Consider the following 16,339-nt stretch of genomic DNA (forward strand, 5'->3'; position numbering starts at 1 on the left):
TCAACCGTTCATTATAAAAATATATATTTGTTTTATGTTGTATTTTTCTTAAGTATTGTTCTTTACTTGCAATTATTTCTGCCGTGTCACAAAGCGACATGAACTTATATATTTGTTCCAATGAATGCAGACATATCATCAATGCTTAATATTAAGTGCTGACTTAAATGTGTATCATCATACTGTACATTGGATATGAAAGTAGTGCACACACACAATTATATTTTCGTTTTTATTGGACAATTCATTCTGTAGAAAATAATTCTACTACATAATACATAGAGTTGAACACAAGCATGGTTACACATCTACACATGTTTATTTTATTTTCACCGTTTCCAACAGTATTTCTATTATGATTTTAATGAAACATATTTTATCATGTCACTTGTTCTGGATCATTTGGAACAACTACATATGCCAGTAGCTGAAGGGAGAGAATTGCCATAAAAGAATTTCATTACCTTGAATTTGTAATGCGCTGTACCAACTGAGCTGGCTAGCCTTGGTACTGACCGTATAACTTTTGTTCTTTCAAACAATAGGGACAAGTGATAAATATTGGAATGGTTAAGATATGAACCAAACTGATGACTACCAGACACACATTTATGTCTTATTTGCACTGACAAGAGTAAAATGGAAGAAAAACAAACCATTAATTCCTCGCAGCTATCAGTATTTTCTAATTTTGAGAAAGTACAACTTTTTATTCCATTTTGAACAGCAAATACCTTAAAATATCGCAGTAACTGTTCTAAAATCTTGATTCGATGATAAAAGACAAACCCTATGGTAGAAATAATTCTTAACAAGAGTGCCAAACTGTCACAAGATACGCCCGTTTGAAGGTTTTGGACAACTTGATAGCTTTACCATTTGAGTGGCAAAATGATATATTTTTGAAAATTAAGCAGCACATATTTGAACTTGACCTAGATATCAATTAGACACAACTTCTGACCAAATTTGGTAAAGACAGGATGAAAACTACTTCAATTAGAGAGCGGACACCATGCTAAATGCTTGAAATGCATTAAGTGACCTAGTTTTTGACCCAGCAAGACCCATATTTGTTCTTGACCTAGATATCATTTAGACTCAACTTCTGACCAAATTCAGTGAAGATCAGATGAAAACTACTTCAAGTAGAGAGCGGACACCATGCTAAACGCTTGAAATTCATTAAGTGACCTTGTGACCTATTTTTTGACCCGCCAAGACACATATTTGTTCTTGACCTAGATATCATTTAGACACAACTTCTGACCGAATTCGGTGAAGATCGGATGAAAAATACTTCAATTAGAGAGCGGACACCATGCTAAATCCTTGAAATGCACTAAGTGACCCAGTGACCTAGTTTTTAACCCAGCATGACCCATATTCGGACTTGACCTAGATATCAACTAGATGCAACTACTGACCAAGTTTGGTGAAGATCGGATGAATACAATTTGAATTAGAGTCCGGACAAAGTGGCGCCGTTGAAAATGCACTAATTGACCCTATGACCTAGTTTTTGACCCGGCATGACCCATATTCGAACTTGGCCTATATATCAACTAGATGCAACTGCTGACCAAGTTTGGTGAAGATCGGATGAATACAATTTGAAATAGAGTCCGGACATAGTGGCCCCTTTGAAAATGCACTTATTGACACTATGACCTAGTTTTTGACCCGGCATGACCCATATTCGAACTTGGCCTAGATATCAACTAGATGCAACTGCTGACCAAGTTTGGTGAAGATCGGATGAATACAATTTGAATTAGAGTCCGGACAAAGTGATGCCTTTCGCCCGCCCGCCCGCCAAGGGGTTTCACATAATACGTCCCGTATTTTATACAGGCGTATAAAAATCATTAAAACTATTATTGATAAAAATAATTAACCAAATCATAACAAAATATGTAACATAAATATAAATCTATTTAAATTTATTTTGTGATTGAAATACATTAAACAAACTGGTTCATGGAATAGCTATTGTTTTTGGCATATAAAACCATTAAAGCACAGTAAAGTGCTGGTAATACCTATCGCCAAGAGATTAATTGATCTTAGTTTCCAGAATGAAAAATATGCAGCGCTAAAATAGAGAAAAGGGATTACAAATGCTGGTTTTAGACATAAAATGTTAACAACCAGTCAGTGTAAAAAAATATTAAAATACATCGTATCATATAATATTCAACACTATCAAAATCAACAGGGGGACATTAAATGCTTAACATTTTGAATTATTCTTCAATACTTATTACATAACAAGTCAAATACCTTACATGTTTTTCTTACTAAATAATCATGATAAAATAGACATGCAATCATAAATATCAATTCATATTGTTGTGAGACATATATTTTAACAAGAGGGCCAAGATGACCGTAGTTCGCTCACCTGAGAGGAGTCAGTTCATTCAATCTTTACCAAACATCAAACTGACCTATATATTGTCCAGACAAACATCCTGGTCAAGTTTCATCATTATTGAACCAAAACTCTGGTATATGGAGTGATTTTGTTTTTGTAAGATTTGACCTGGTGGCCTATATTTTGAGTTGACCCCCCTTACCAAACATCAAACTTTGCTTACAAAAATAAATATTATGACCAAGATTTATAAAATCTGAAACAAAATTGTGACCTCTAGAGTGTTTACAAGGATTTTGTATAATATAATAAAAATTTGGACAATCTAAGGGCATTAACTATGGCATTAATTATGTGATATATATAAAACCAATCTTTTCACCAAGTTTCATGATGATTGGGCAAAAAATGTGACTTTTAGAGTGTTCACAAGCTTTTATATAAATATAACAAAACTGTCTCCGCCCCCCCGCCCGCCATATTTTTCAAACTCAACTACTCTCATATCAAAGAAACAAATTTTCTGACCAAATTGCATGAAAATTGGGCTAAAATGTGACTTCTAGAGTGTTCACATGTTTTCAGTACATACATATAGAGAACAAGATGTGTTTGTGAAACACAATGTTCCCTATATGATGTTTGACCTTGTAGGATGACCTTGACATTGTGAAGGATGACCTTGACCTTTTACCACTCAAAATGTGCAGCTCTATGAGATACACATGCATGCCAAATATCAAGTTGCTATCTTCAATATTGCAAAAGTATTCATAAAATAAGCGATTTTGGCCACATATATTTGACCTCTGACCTTGAAGGATGACCTTGACCTTTCACCACTCAAAATGTGCAGCTCCATGAGATACACATGCATGCAAAATATCAAGTTGCTATCTTCAATATTGCAAAAGTATTCATAAAATGAGCGATTTTGGCCACATATATTTGACCTCTGACATTGAAGGATGACCTTGACCTTTCACCACTCAAAATGTGCAGCTTCATGAGATACACATGCATGCCAAATATGAAGTTGCTATCTTCAATATAGCAAAAGTTATTACAAAATGTTAAAGTTGGCGCAAACAGACAGACCAACAGACAGGGCAAAAACAATATGTCCATGTCCCCCCCCCCCCCCCCCCCCCCCCCGACAGCCATGTTATTCAACTGACCGGAACCATTTTCGAACTCGACTATCATATCAAGGAAACAAATGTTCTGACCAAATTTCATGAAAATTGGGCCAAAAATGTGAATTCTTGAGTGTTCACGTTTTCACTATATACGTGTAGAGAAAAATGCCCAGGCCACTGGCGGCCATGTTTTTTCACCGATCTGGACCATTTTCGAACTCATCCGAGATATCGATAAAACCAATGTTTTGACCAACTTTCATGATGATTGGGCAAAAATTGTGACTTCTAGAGTGTTTACAAGGGTTCTATATAGCCAAATAAGGAAAACTGCCCCGCCCACTGGCAGCCATGTTTTTCAACCGACTGGAACCACTTTTGAACTCGACCAAAATATCATTAAGACAAACATTTTGACAAAGTTACATGAAGATTGGGCATGAAATGTGACTTCTACAGTGTTTACAAGTTTTTTCTTTTTTTTGACCTAGTGACCTAGTTTTTGACCCGGCACGACCCAGTTTAGAACTCGACCGAGATTTCATTGGGACAAAGCTTCTGACCAAGTTTTATGAAGATGGGACGATTAATGTGGCCTCTAAAGTGTTTACGAACAAATGTGGACGGACGGACAGACGGACAAAGACCGGTCACAAAAGCTCACCTGAGCAATCAGGTGAGCTAAAAATCTAATGTGATTCAGAAGTCTATTTCTTGACTACTTACATCATTTTTTCTGACCTCTATTGTTTTGTATATTTTTCTGGACATTTTTAACAATAACAATAGAATTATGACTTACTTATATTATAAAGTGACAATAGTTTGATATAAATATATGCACACAATAATCTATCAACCATCCCTACTAAAGTCAAGAATAAGGTAAACTTTGGAACCATCATTGTCATGGAGATCCTGGAAGTATAACATGATTGTTACCAACAAGGCTAACAATAAACAAACTAGACTTAAATTGTTGTAATCTAGTTACTGAAATTTCTACATTTGGTGAGAACCTTTTATTTATCAAAGATTATAAAACAACTGTAGTACAGATTTTTACATAGTGTCCCTTAATCTTGTCGGGCAGAACATTGCCATAGATCAGGCCGTTAAATTATTCTTTTAAATAAAACTCTACAAATGACAAATAATGATGTCATACCATTTTAAGCAGTTTTTAAATATTTTGCTGTTAATAAATGATTATTTGAACAATCTTTCATATGATTTCTGATTTTCAATTTTAAGTTAAAATGAACTTGCCCATGCTTGGTTTTGTTGTAAGCAGGTATTCTTTCTCAAGTTCAAGGGTCGTTTTGAGAAGTTCATCATTGCCCATGTCAAGGTCATCTTCAAGGTCACAGTGGTCAAGATCAGCGGGTTCATGGTCATCAAAATAACTGGCTGGAAGAACAGAATTGGGAAGCGGCCACTCTAAAACAAATAAAAATCCAGGCTGATTATCCCCACGCTTTTTGAAAAGCATGGGGATATTGTGGTTATCTCCGCCGTCTGTCTGTCCGTCTGTCTGTCCATCCGTCCTGGCCACTATTATCTCCTACACTATTAGCACTAGAACCTTGAAACTTGCACACATGGTAGCTATGAGCATATGCGCGACGGTGCACTATTCGGAATTTTGATTTGACCCCTGGGTCAAAAGTTATGGGGGTTGGGGTGGGGCCGGGTCAGAGATTTTTACTCATTTTTTTAGGTTATTTTACTATAATTTCTTCATTTCTACACCGATTGTCTTCAAATTGATACTGAACCTCTCTTATGACAATACAGTCAATCTCAACTATGCATGGCCCCATTACCAACCCTGGGGCGCCCCGCCCACATAGGACATGCCCACCCAAAATTGCCTTTTACTATAATTTCTTCATTTCTACACAGATTCACTTCAAATTGATACTGAACCTCTCTTATGGCAATATGGTCAATTTCAGCTATGCATGGTCCCCATTACCAACCCTGGGGCGCCCCGCCCACATAGGCCACCCCCACCCAAAATTGCCTTTTACTATAATTTCTTCATTTCTACACTGATTCACTTCAAAATGATACTGAACCTCTCTTATGACTACACGCTTAATCTCAACTATGCATGGCCCCATTACCAACCCTGGGGAGCCCCGCCCACATAGGCCACGCCCACTCAAAATTGCCTTTTACTATAATTTCTTCATTTCTACACCGATTCACTTCAAATTTATATTGAACCTCTTATGACAATACAGTCAGTCTCAACTATCCATGGCCCAATTACAAACCCTGGGGCGCCCCGCCCACATAGGCCACGCCCACCCAAAATTGCCTTTTACTATAATTTCTTCATTTCTACACCGATTTACTTCAAATTGATACTGAACCTCTCTTATGACAATACGGTCAATCTCAACTATGTATGGTCCCATTACCAACCCTGGGGCGCCCCGCCCACATAGGCCACGCCCACCCAAAATTGCCTTTTACTATTATTTCTTCATTTCTACACCGATTCACTTCTAATTGATACTGGACTTCTTTTATGACAATACGGACAATCTCAACTATGCATGGCCCAATTACCAACCCTGGGGCGCCCCTGGGTCAAACATGCGGTGTGGGGATACGCGTCGGCCTCTGTCACACCATTTCTAGTTTCCAATATATACATTTACTGTCTGAAGGCATTTCATGGAAATGTTCCCCCAGTTAAAAATTAATTAACGCAATAGCTCATTTTTAACAAAAGTAGTTTGTTTCTAATATTTTAAATGCACATTGGCTGGCAGGGCTCCCAAATACAATAAATGTTATATAATCTATATAACTTTACCAAAGAAGAATGTCTGAGAAACTAAAATCATTTAAACAGTGGCTTCAAAACAAATTGTCATGTATTCCTGTCCAGTATTTAAAAAAAAAAGATGTTTTAAGAAAATAAATTCCCTGTAAGATGCCTTTTGGCAACATGTCAAGCCTGCTGTCAAAAATGAAATTCGTTTTGATAATATTAAATTATGAGTGTTGCCTTGACCTTTGAACTTGGTACAGTCATTATAATAAATGTCCTCTTTACAGAATGAGGCAAGTTACATGTTTTTCAAATTTGCAGTCTGCAAAAGCTGCATTTTTGTGCATAGACCTTTTAATACAAGTCACTTTAAGTGGGAACTGACAAACAACACTCATATCATATGGTGAAGATTTGTTTCAGGTTATTATAAATTTGCCCTATGAACATTGAAGTTATAGTCTGCAAAGCTGTTAAAAACCTGTATTTGAGCACTGACCTTTAAGTATGACATTTGCCAGGGATACAGGTCATGTACACAACATTCTGGCCCACATTGTGATCATATGTGGCAAGTTATTATGCCCCCCTTCGAAGAAGAGGGGGTATATTGCTTTGCTCATGTCGGTCGGTCGGTCTGTCGGTCCATCCACCAGGTGGTTGTCAGACGATAACTCAAGAACGCTTGGGCCTAGGATCATGAAACTTCATAGGTACATTGATCATGACTCGCAGATGACCCCTATTGATTTCGAGGTCACTAGGTCAACGGTCAAGGTCACGGTGACCCGAAATAGTAAAATGGTTTCCGGATGATAACTCAAGAACACTTAGGCCTAGGATCATGAAACTTGATAGGAAGATTGATCCTGACTCGCAGATAACCCCTATTGATTTTCAGGTCACTAGGTCAAAGGTCAAGGTCACAGTGACCCGAAATAGTAAAATGGTTTCCGGATGATAACTCAAGAACACTTAGGCCTAGGATCATGAAACTTGATAGGTAGATTGATCAGGACTTGCAGATGACCCCTATTGATTTTGAGGTCACTAGGTCAAAGGTCAAGGTCACGATGACCCGAAATATTAAAATGGTTTCCGGATGATAACTGAAGAACGCTTATTCCTAGGATCATGAAACTTGATAGGTAGGATGATCATGACTCTCAGATGACCCCTATTGATTTTCAGGTCACTAGGTCAAAGGTCAAGGTAACGGTGACCCGAAATAGTAAAATGGTGTCCGGATGATAACTCAAGAATGCTTAGGCCTAGGATCATGAAACTTGATAGGTAGATTGATCATGACTCGCAGATGACCCCTATTGATTTTCAGGTCACTAGGTCAAAGGTCAAGGTTACGATGACCCGAAATATTAAAATGGTTTCCGGATGATAACTGAAGAACGCTTATTCCTAGGATCATGAAACTTGATAGGTAGAATGATCATGACTCGCAGATGACCCCTATTGATTTTCAGGTCACTAGGTCAAAGGTCAAGGTCACCGTGACCCGAAATAGTAAAATGGTGTCCGGATGATAACTCAAGAATGCTTATGGCTAGGATCATGAAACTTCATAGGTACATTGATCACGACTGGCAGATGACCCCTATTGATTTTCAGGTCACTAGGTCAAAGATCAAGGTCACAGTGACAAAAAACATATTCACACAATGGCTCTTACTACAACGGAGAGCCCATATTTGTAATGTTGCTTTACTTTATTTTTGTTTTAACTTACTTAGCAACAAAATGTTAACAAACTAAACCTGGTGACTTGTAGTTCTGCATGCAGCACTCTGGATCGTGACACTTCTGATAGAACACACCCCTGGGAAGATCAGCTATGAACCTGAAGATGTCATGTCATGAGCTACTTGTAATGACTTATCTACTTTATATAGACACAATATTCTGCATCATTGCCATCTTAAAATAATGCACTTATACTTCCTCAGTTATGAAAAATACTCTGAAAATGTTTATATAACATGTATGCTCCCACACATTACACTAAGTCATCAATGTGCAATTTTGATGAGATTTTGTAATATTGCATGCCCCACAAACTTTTGACCTCAAATAGGGGCTATTTCAGCCCTTAAGATCATCACACCAACCAACCAATAGACAGGTGCAAAGCAATATATCACTGCTCCTTGGAAGAAGGCATTGTTATGGATTTGATGTGTTTCATAGCTACTGTGCCTCCATCATAGACGGCGGGTATATTTGTTTGCTACCATCAGTAGACCATTTTTATTTTGGATCTCATAGTCCTATGATTCAAGCATGGCTCAGTAACAGCCCTTGAATGATTAGAAATAATTGTGTTTTGTCCAACCGTTTTTATGTAATCTTCTCTATTTGGGTAATTTTATCTTAAATGGACCACCAACGACCCTATGAATTTTTTTTTTTGACAACCTTTCGTTGATTTATAACAGTTTTCATTTTCATCAAACAGATATTTTGTATCATGACTGTTTTTAACATGGAGGAAACATTATTTGTTATAGGTAAAAACCTGTAGTTTATGGATACTATTAATTTGCCAATCTGTTGCCAACTTTCAAATGATAAAAATAGAATAGAATGTTAACTATGTTTCCATTAAACCAATATGTGACCAATATTTATTCACCCTTTCCCACTCAACAGCAAAGTTAAAATGGCTATGTGCAAACAGCATAAAACCAGAACAGCCTGCGAGTAACTAGCCTGCAAGTAACTCGCAGTCTGTTCAGCATAAAACCAGAACAGCCTGCGAGTAACTTGCAGTCTGTTCAGGTTTTATGCTGTTTGCTGCTCATCAGAATTTAAGGTTTTAAGATGTAGCCTTAAAAACTTGAATCTAGTAAGAAAGGTCTTTAATTAAATTTAACTTTCTAAGGGACTACAAATGTGTGAAAATACGTATCTAAGTGGTAAAGGGTTAAACAATACAATTAAACAACCAACATGCTTACATGATGTTGTTACTCTTATGTTCCCTGGCAATATTGTGACAGAAGCGATACTTTGCTATTTCATAGACAAGTAGTTCCCCTTGATGAAAGTAGGTCCAGTGCCTGACAACACCTCTTTTATCATTCTCGGTGATGATGCTTACAATGTATTCATCCACTTCTGGATAGGGGGACTTGTAATAGCCATCCAATGTGGCCTCACCTGAAATAGAATAAAGTCTATTGACTTCTACCAACATATGGGGTGTTTGACTGTTTTTATTAATTTGTCCAGCTTAAAACAAGTACCAATACTGCTTTAACTGTATAGTCACTTGGCTAAAATGCATTTAGTAATTTAACAAGAGCCTAGTTACAGACAATCCAGAAGTCCTCTAATATTATCAGAGTAAGAACAGGATCTCCGTAAGTTTCATCAACTTAGCTTGAGAACTTTTTAATTAATATAGGATCCAGATTTTAGTTTTCAATGATATCATTTTTGGTACTACAAAAACATCCAAGTACCCCTTTTGCCTCCCTAGCCACATACAGAATTAAACCTAGATTCAGCACTTAATGACTTGTTGCAGAATAACATTTTAACTTTCACTTATTTCTGAAACCATAGAAATCACAATTTTTATCCTATGAAAGTACAATGTACTGAAATAAAGTGAACATTCCCTATATGTCTCACTTTTCACATATTGAGATTCTCCAGTACAGCTTATGTACTGTTCAACTTGCCACATGATCCATTTGTAGATCTACAGTAGACTCTGCCAATACTGGACTCTCTGAATACCGGAACTCTCCCGATTCTGAACGGTCAGACCAGTCCCATACTTTCTCCTTCTATTTCTTTGTTTAAAAATGTTAAAAAACCCGAACTCTCTCAAAACTGGAAACCGACAAACATCTCCGTGAATTTGGTCATATTCAACGTAAAATACATTAAGTACACCGGACGGTCCAAATTCTCAAGTGGCCCGAGGCGTGAAAATTACAATACCTGGTCAGCACAGCGCGTGCGGTGTCACACATTTTGCTCGCGCAATTATCAATAATCAGATTAAACATACCATAAAGGTGTCAAGTCGTTACCGCGCTAAAGAAGTCCAATTAAATAATGTAAAACAAACTGTGAATGTCTATAAAAGACGTGCGGTAACAACAAGAAGTGATTGACTCGATCGTTTTATGAAGCTTATGATAAACAAAATTTAATTACAAAATAAATGAATGCCGTTGCGACGATCACTTTCTTGTGATCTTCTCGACTAGTTTAAAAGATCTTATAGCCATGTTTTAAACGCTTAAATGGAAAATAATTATGACGCTGTTCTTTTGTGTGTGTGTGTATGTTTTGTGAAATGTGTTATGTCTTGAATAATAAATTGTGTGTCCACAACAATCGTATTTGTGTCGTTATTCATCAAAATTGTCTTTTAGGTTTAATTAATTCAGAGCTATTTATAGCGAACTCGAACACGACTCACTCGCCTATATGACAAATGACATATACGTACATGTATAAAGCACCACGCTCACTTTGGGATTAATCAAAACAAGTCGGTATGGAATGTATTTTGCTTTTAATCGAATTAAAACACATTTTTTGAAGAATGCTTTAAATATAAACATTACATGAGTACAGTTATCACATGGTACATGTAAATGTATATGGTTTGTTTTATTCTTATATGATTTTGTACACAATGAATACAATGTCTATTTCGGCAATACTCTTGGTAAAACAGGACTCTCTGAAACCGGACGATCAGGCCAGTCCCCAGACCGTCCGGTTTACAGAGAGTCTACTGTACTTCATTGCTGTATCTGTAGCATCAACACTATGTGTCAGAAGAAACAACTAAAATTCCCCATAAGGCCCTCTATTCACACACGGAGTTTCATCAATTAAGCTTAAGTACTCTTCAGAGGATCTAGATTTTTCTGACAATTTACATTTATTTCTATAACCATGGCAATTATGGCACCCTAAATTTTTGTTGAACACAAATACTAATCCAGATTTTTCTATCAGATTTTACTTATTTCTGTTACCATATCAATCATAATTTCTGTCAGACAATAATCTGAAATTTCTTGCCAAGCCCCATACAACTCTATCCACATAGAGAAAATGGAGGTCCAACTATTGACCCCAATAGTGACCATAACCTTTAGATGGCATGACTGACTTGTGTCTTCTGCAAATGGTCTCAATCACCTTACCTTTTTACCAAAGTTTGAAGTTAATCATTCTGAGTATTGTCTCAATACATTTAATTAACATTTGAGGTTAAGAGAAACACTGTCAAAGGGTATTGGAGATGTGGAAAATAACTGACAGACTAGCAGATTTACTGATAGATTGACAACAGACATTTCAATAAAATTACTTGAGTCGAATTTATTGAAAATCCTTTAAAGGGTCAATTATTTTGTGATACGGAGAGAACATGCAAACCAGAAAAAAAACAGAGGCTGAACAATTAAACCATGAAATGTGACTTTGACCTTGAGTGCTTTCTAAAAAATTCACGTTATGAACTCAACCCTACAGCCTTTGAAGCGAATAGGTGTGCTGACACAAAAAAGATACGAAAAGACGGACAAATGAAGGGCATTCCTATGACATCCTTCTGCTTTGAACAATACAACCAGACACATCACATTTGAACAATACAACCAGAAACATCACATTTGAACAATACAACCAGACACCTCACATTTGAACAATACAACCAGACACATCACATTTGAACAATACAACCAGACACATCACATTTGAACACTACAACCAGACACATCACATTTGAACAATACAACCAGACACATCACATTTGAACAATACAACCAGACACACCATATTTGAACAATACAACCAGACACATCACATTTGAACAATACAACCAGACACATCACATTTGAACAAAAAAACCAGACACATCACATTTGAACAATACAACCAGACACATCACATTTGACAATACAACCAGACACATCACATTTGACAATACAACCAGACACATCACATTTGACAATACAACCAGACACATCACATTTGAACAATACAACCAGACACATCACATTTGAACAATACACTGTAACTCCAATATAGTGCGGTCCGTTATAACGCTGTGTCCTTGGATCCCGTTTTTTCTCCAACCTTCCATTTCTGATTCAAATCCATGTTATGCAACTTCATGTATTTTCATACAAGAAGCCGGCGATCACAGCTTGAATGCTTTTTCCGTCCGTTTAACTGATTTTAATCGATAAGAGGTTAAAGGACACTCGACAGCTAATTGGTGTTAATCTGTTGTGTAATGCCAATAAAGGTGTGAAAACTCGCAAGTCGGTGTTAATACCATGTATTCCCTATCAGAGCGCTAATTTCAATAAGGCAAGTGCAAGCGGAGTAATTATCAAATTTAAGTTATTTAAAACGATTACCTGTTTATGTTTTGTATTTATCTTGTATTGTATTTCATTGTATAAACTATGGCTGTGTAAGTGTGTTATCATTTATTATATGCTACACATGCTTGATAAATAAAAATATCTTTGTGTGTGTTTAATGTTTCAGTACGTATACGAAAAATAAATAAAAAAATCCTGACGATTTATTTACATGCTAACGCAGTGTAATAGTTAACAGAGATGCACTTAAATTTTTGCAGAAAGTCCACGGAAAGCACGTTTTTACATGCTGCATTTGACGCAATAAAACATTACTTTGTACATGTATCGTATTGCATTCAATCTAAATTTAAATTTGCTCGTCCAATGAAAGCTGTCCCATAATGCACTGTACTAATTTTTCTGAAAAACGGCGTAGGCAATTAATAGGCATATGAATTTGTTTACCAAGTTCGTAAACATATTTCTTGTCATAAATGTTAAACATTATTTTTTCGTAAGTGATGTAATTATATTGGATTATCCGATAAATGTGCGCACTAGAAAAGCGGTATGTATACTGTTATCGTTCGATTCGGTTTATATGCATGTATTTGCGGATGACAACACAGCATGACAATACACAGGACCTATAATAGCCTATATTATAGGCAATACTATACCTGTTTTTATAGCCCCTTAAATAAATAAGCTCACAACTTATAACGCTGTCCGTTTATAACGCTGTTGCGTGGCTTGGACCCCGTCATCCGCGTTATATTGGAGTTACAGTGTACAACCAGACACATCACATTTGAACAATACAACCAGACACATCACATTTGAACAATACAACCAGACACATCACATTTGAACAATACAACCAGACACATCACATTTGAACAATACAACCAGACACATCACATTTGAACAATACAACCAAACACATCACATTTGAACAATACAACCAGACATATCACATTTAAACAATACGAACAGACACATCACATTTGCTTACTATGATATCCATGATAAGCATAATGAAATCAGGTTTGCCTAAAATAATTATTACAGTTTACACACACACAACATTTAAAGGGCTGAACAATATCTTACTTTGCTGCCTTTTGCTGGCAGGTCCACAAGTATGTGCAGATACTTTGAATTCACTTTCTTCAGCAAAGTCCAGGATTCTCAACTTCCGACTATACCTAACAAAACACAACTTGCAACTTTTAACTTCAGTACATGCCTGCATTAAAACATGACACATGAAACAAGAAACCGTCAGAGACGGGTGATGCTCCCCAAAGTTTTTTTTGTCACAATATTGCACTATAAATTCAGATAAAAGGAAATGTCTTGAGGGGCATAACTTTGGACAAAATCATACGATGGATGGTTTAGCAACTTAAAAATTTCAAAGGGCCATAACTCTCTAAATAAATCATCTAACCAGAACCCACTAATAACATGCGCATTTCCTCAAGGTAGTTAAGCTTCCCATAAAGCTTCATTGAAGTCCAGTCAGTAGTTGGGGAGAAATAGCCCGGACAAGAATTGCACTATATGTACAGTTTATAGAACATTTCAAAGGGCCATAACTCTGTGAAAAATAATCCGACCATAACCGGCTGATAATATGCATATCTCCTGTTGGTAGTGAAGCTTCCCATAAAGTTTCATTGAATACCCGTCAAAAGTTGCTGAAAAAAAGCTCGGACAAGAATTGTACAATGGAAAATTTCAAAGGGCCATAACTCTGTGACAAATCATCCGACCAGAACCGGCTGATAATATGCACATCTCCTCTTGGTAGTGAAGCTTCCCATAAAGTTTCATTCCATTCCGGTCATTAGTTGCAGAGAAATAGCAAGGACAAGAATTGCACTATATGTACAGTTAATGGAAAATTTCAAAGGGCCATAACTCTGTGAAAAATCATCCGACCAGAACCCGCTGATAATATGCACATCTCCTCTTGGTAGTGAAGCTTCTCATAAAGTTTCATTGAATTCCGGTCATTAGTTGCTGAGAAATAGCCTGGACAAAAATTGTGCACGGACGGACAGACGAAGCGGCGACAATATGCTACCCCGAAAATAAATTTTGGGGGAGCATAAAAAGATCCCACAAATGATGTCAAAATCAGCAGCAGCATACCCATACTTCATATTTCTCTAACATTTAAATCACACTTGTAAATCACAAAGATAACAAACCAAAATACAACTTCAGAAGTATAATTTGTATGTGATAAACAGATCGAATGGCAAATGAGCATATAATATAACCCACAACCAAGCAATATACTAGTATGTAGCAGGATAAATTTACTTGATGTTTGCAATCAAGGAATCGTAAAACAGCCACATCTCCCTGGCACCCTCTACTGGCTGATATCTGTTGCTGGAAGATAACTCGAGTGGTTTACTTTTGTGAAGCTTGGACGACTTGAAGAGGCGAAAGTTACGGTTCTTGGTGTAGACCCCTGCCATTACAAGTTTATTTAAATTTTCAATACCAAGTGTAAAGCCACAAATTCATACATTGAACGACTTAAAACTTTTTCAGATTTTAACTAATTTATAATTTCTTATCCTTTTTCTTACTAAAGGGATGCTCTTTGCTCACAAATGTGTACATAAGAAAGATAAATGTACAACAGAAATGTTAATCTAAATCACTAAAATTGAATAAGAAACATAAAGCAATAAATGGTAATATATGAGTGCTACAATAAAACATACAACAACAAAATGAATTACCTGGATCACAAAACAGCACTGTTCCACCATCTTTCTTTTTCACCAAGAGAGAACTTAACTTATCAGCAGCAAAGTCATGTAATAGTTCTGGATATTTTTCAGACCCAAGCAAAACCACACTGTCACTGCCATGGCAAATTAGCTCATCTTCCGAATTAGTCTCATTCTTTACAAGATCTGCATCTACAGCAATTACACTGACTGATTGACAATGTACTATTTCACTTTTACCAACTAATTTATCACTATGATCTGATACCAAGCTTGAGCAATGATTTGACAGTTCCAATCCTGAACATAAGGTTGCGTTGGAATTTGTGTCCTGCACTGTTCCACTATAGTAGTATTGTTTCGTAGAAGTTATGTCTTGTGAAATGGTGTCTTGGGGTTTTACACTATGGATCTTGTCCAAAATCCTGGCCAGCAAGTAATGTACAAATTTCCCTGCAAATAATTGGTGTTAAATATATCATATAATTTAAGTAAAGCTAGCACAGTCATGAAGATGACAAATACCCCAGCAATTGATCATTTCAAGCAGATGCAAAATTACTATAAGTCCACTAATGAGGCTACTAAAACGTGTGTTACTATACCAAATAGGGTAGCTCTTGACTAGACTGCGTACATGAACAAGGTGGTATGGAGCTACGCTGGCTACATATGGCATCAGACCCATTTTAACATGACACAGCTCATATATAAACATTGCATAGTTATTTAATACAGAAAGGGTATGCATTCATAATTGTATGAATGCAATGCTATTACCCGCATACCCGGTACATATTAATATATTATAATATAAACGGACCTTTTAACAGATTTTGGCATGTTTGGTAGTTTATAATTTAATGGTTTAAACTGATAAATGTAAACATGGGAACTAAAGAGGTCCAGTATAA

The 16,339-nt window shown here is 36.5% G+C and overlaps 1 protein-coding gene across 6 annotated transcripts in view; it reads right to left on the reverse strand.

Moving 5' to 3' along the window:
• Nucleotides 1-218: 218 nt before the first annotated feature.
• LOC127868758 (DNA-directed primase/polymerase protein-like) overlaps nt 219-16,339 on the reverse strand; it is a 35,657-nt gene continuing 19,536 nt past the window's right edge. For 3 of the 6 annotated variants that reach the window (XM_052410791.1, XM_052410792.1, XM_052410790.1), the window contains exons 9-15: nt 15,435-15,878; nt 15,004-15,157; nt 13,783-13,877; nt 9,277-9,478; nt 8,077-8,159; nt 4,786-4,956; nt 219-4,434 (exon numbers count right to left, since the gene is read on the reverse strand). In XM_052410791.1, coding sequence (XP_052266751.1) covers nt 4,424-4,434; nt 4,786-4,956; nt 8,077-8,159; nt 9,277-9,478; nt 13,783-13,877; nt 15,004-15,157; nt 15,435-15,878 — 1,160 coding nt within the window. In that variant the 3' untranslated portion in view covers nt 219-4,423. The remainder of the gene's footprint in view (nt 4,435-4,785; nt 4,957-8,076; nt 8,160-9,276; nt 9,479-13,782; nt 13,878-15,003; nt 15,158-15,434; nt 15,879-16,339) is intronic. The other 3 variants (XR_008044239.1, XR_008044240.1, XM_052410794.1) reach the window with 3 other exon arrangements.

This window comes from Dreissena polymorpha, chromosome 2, assembly GCF_020536995.1.
Source record: "Dreissena polymorpha isolate Duluth1 chromosome 2, UMN_Dpol_1.0, whole genome shotgun sequence".
NCBI lineage: Eukaryota > Metazoa > Mollusca > Bivalvia > Myida > Dreissenidae > Dreissena > Dreissena polymorpha.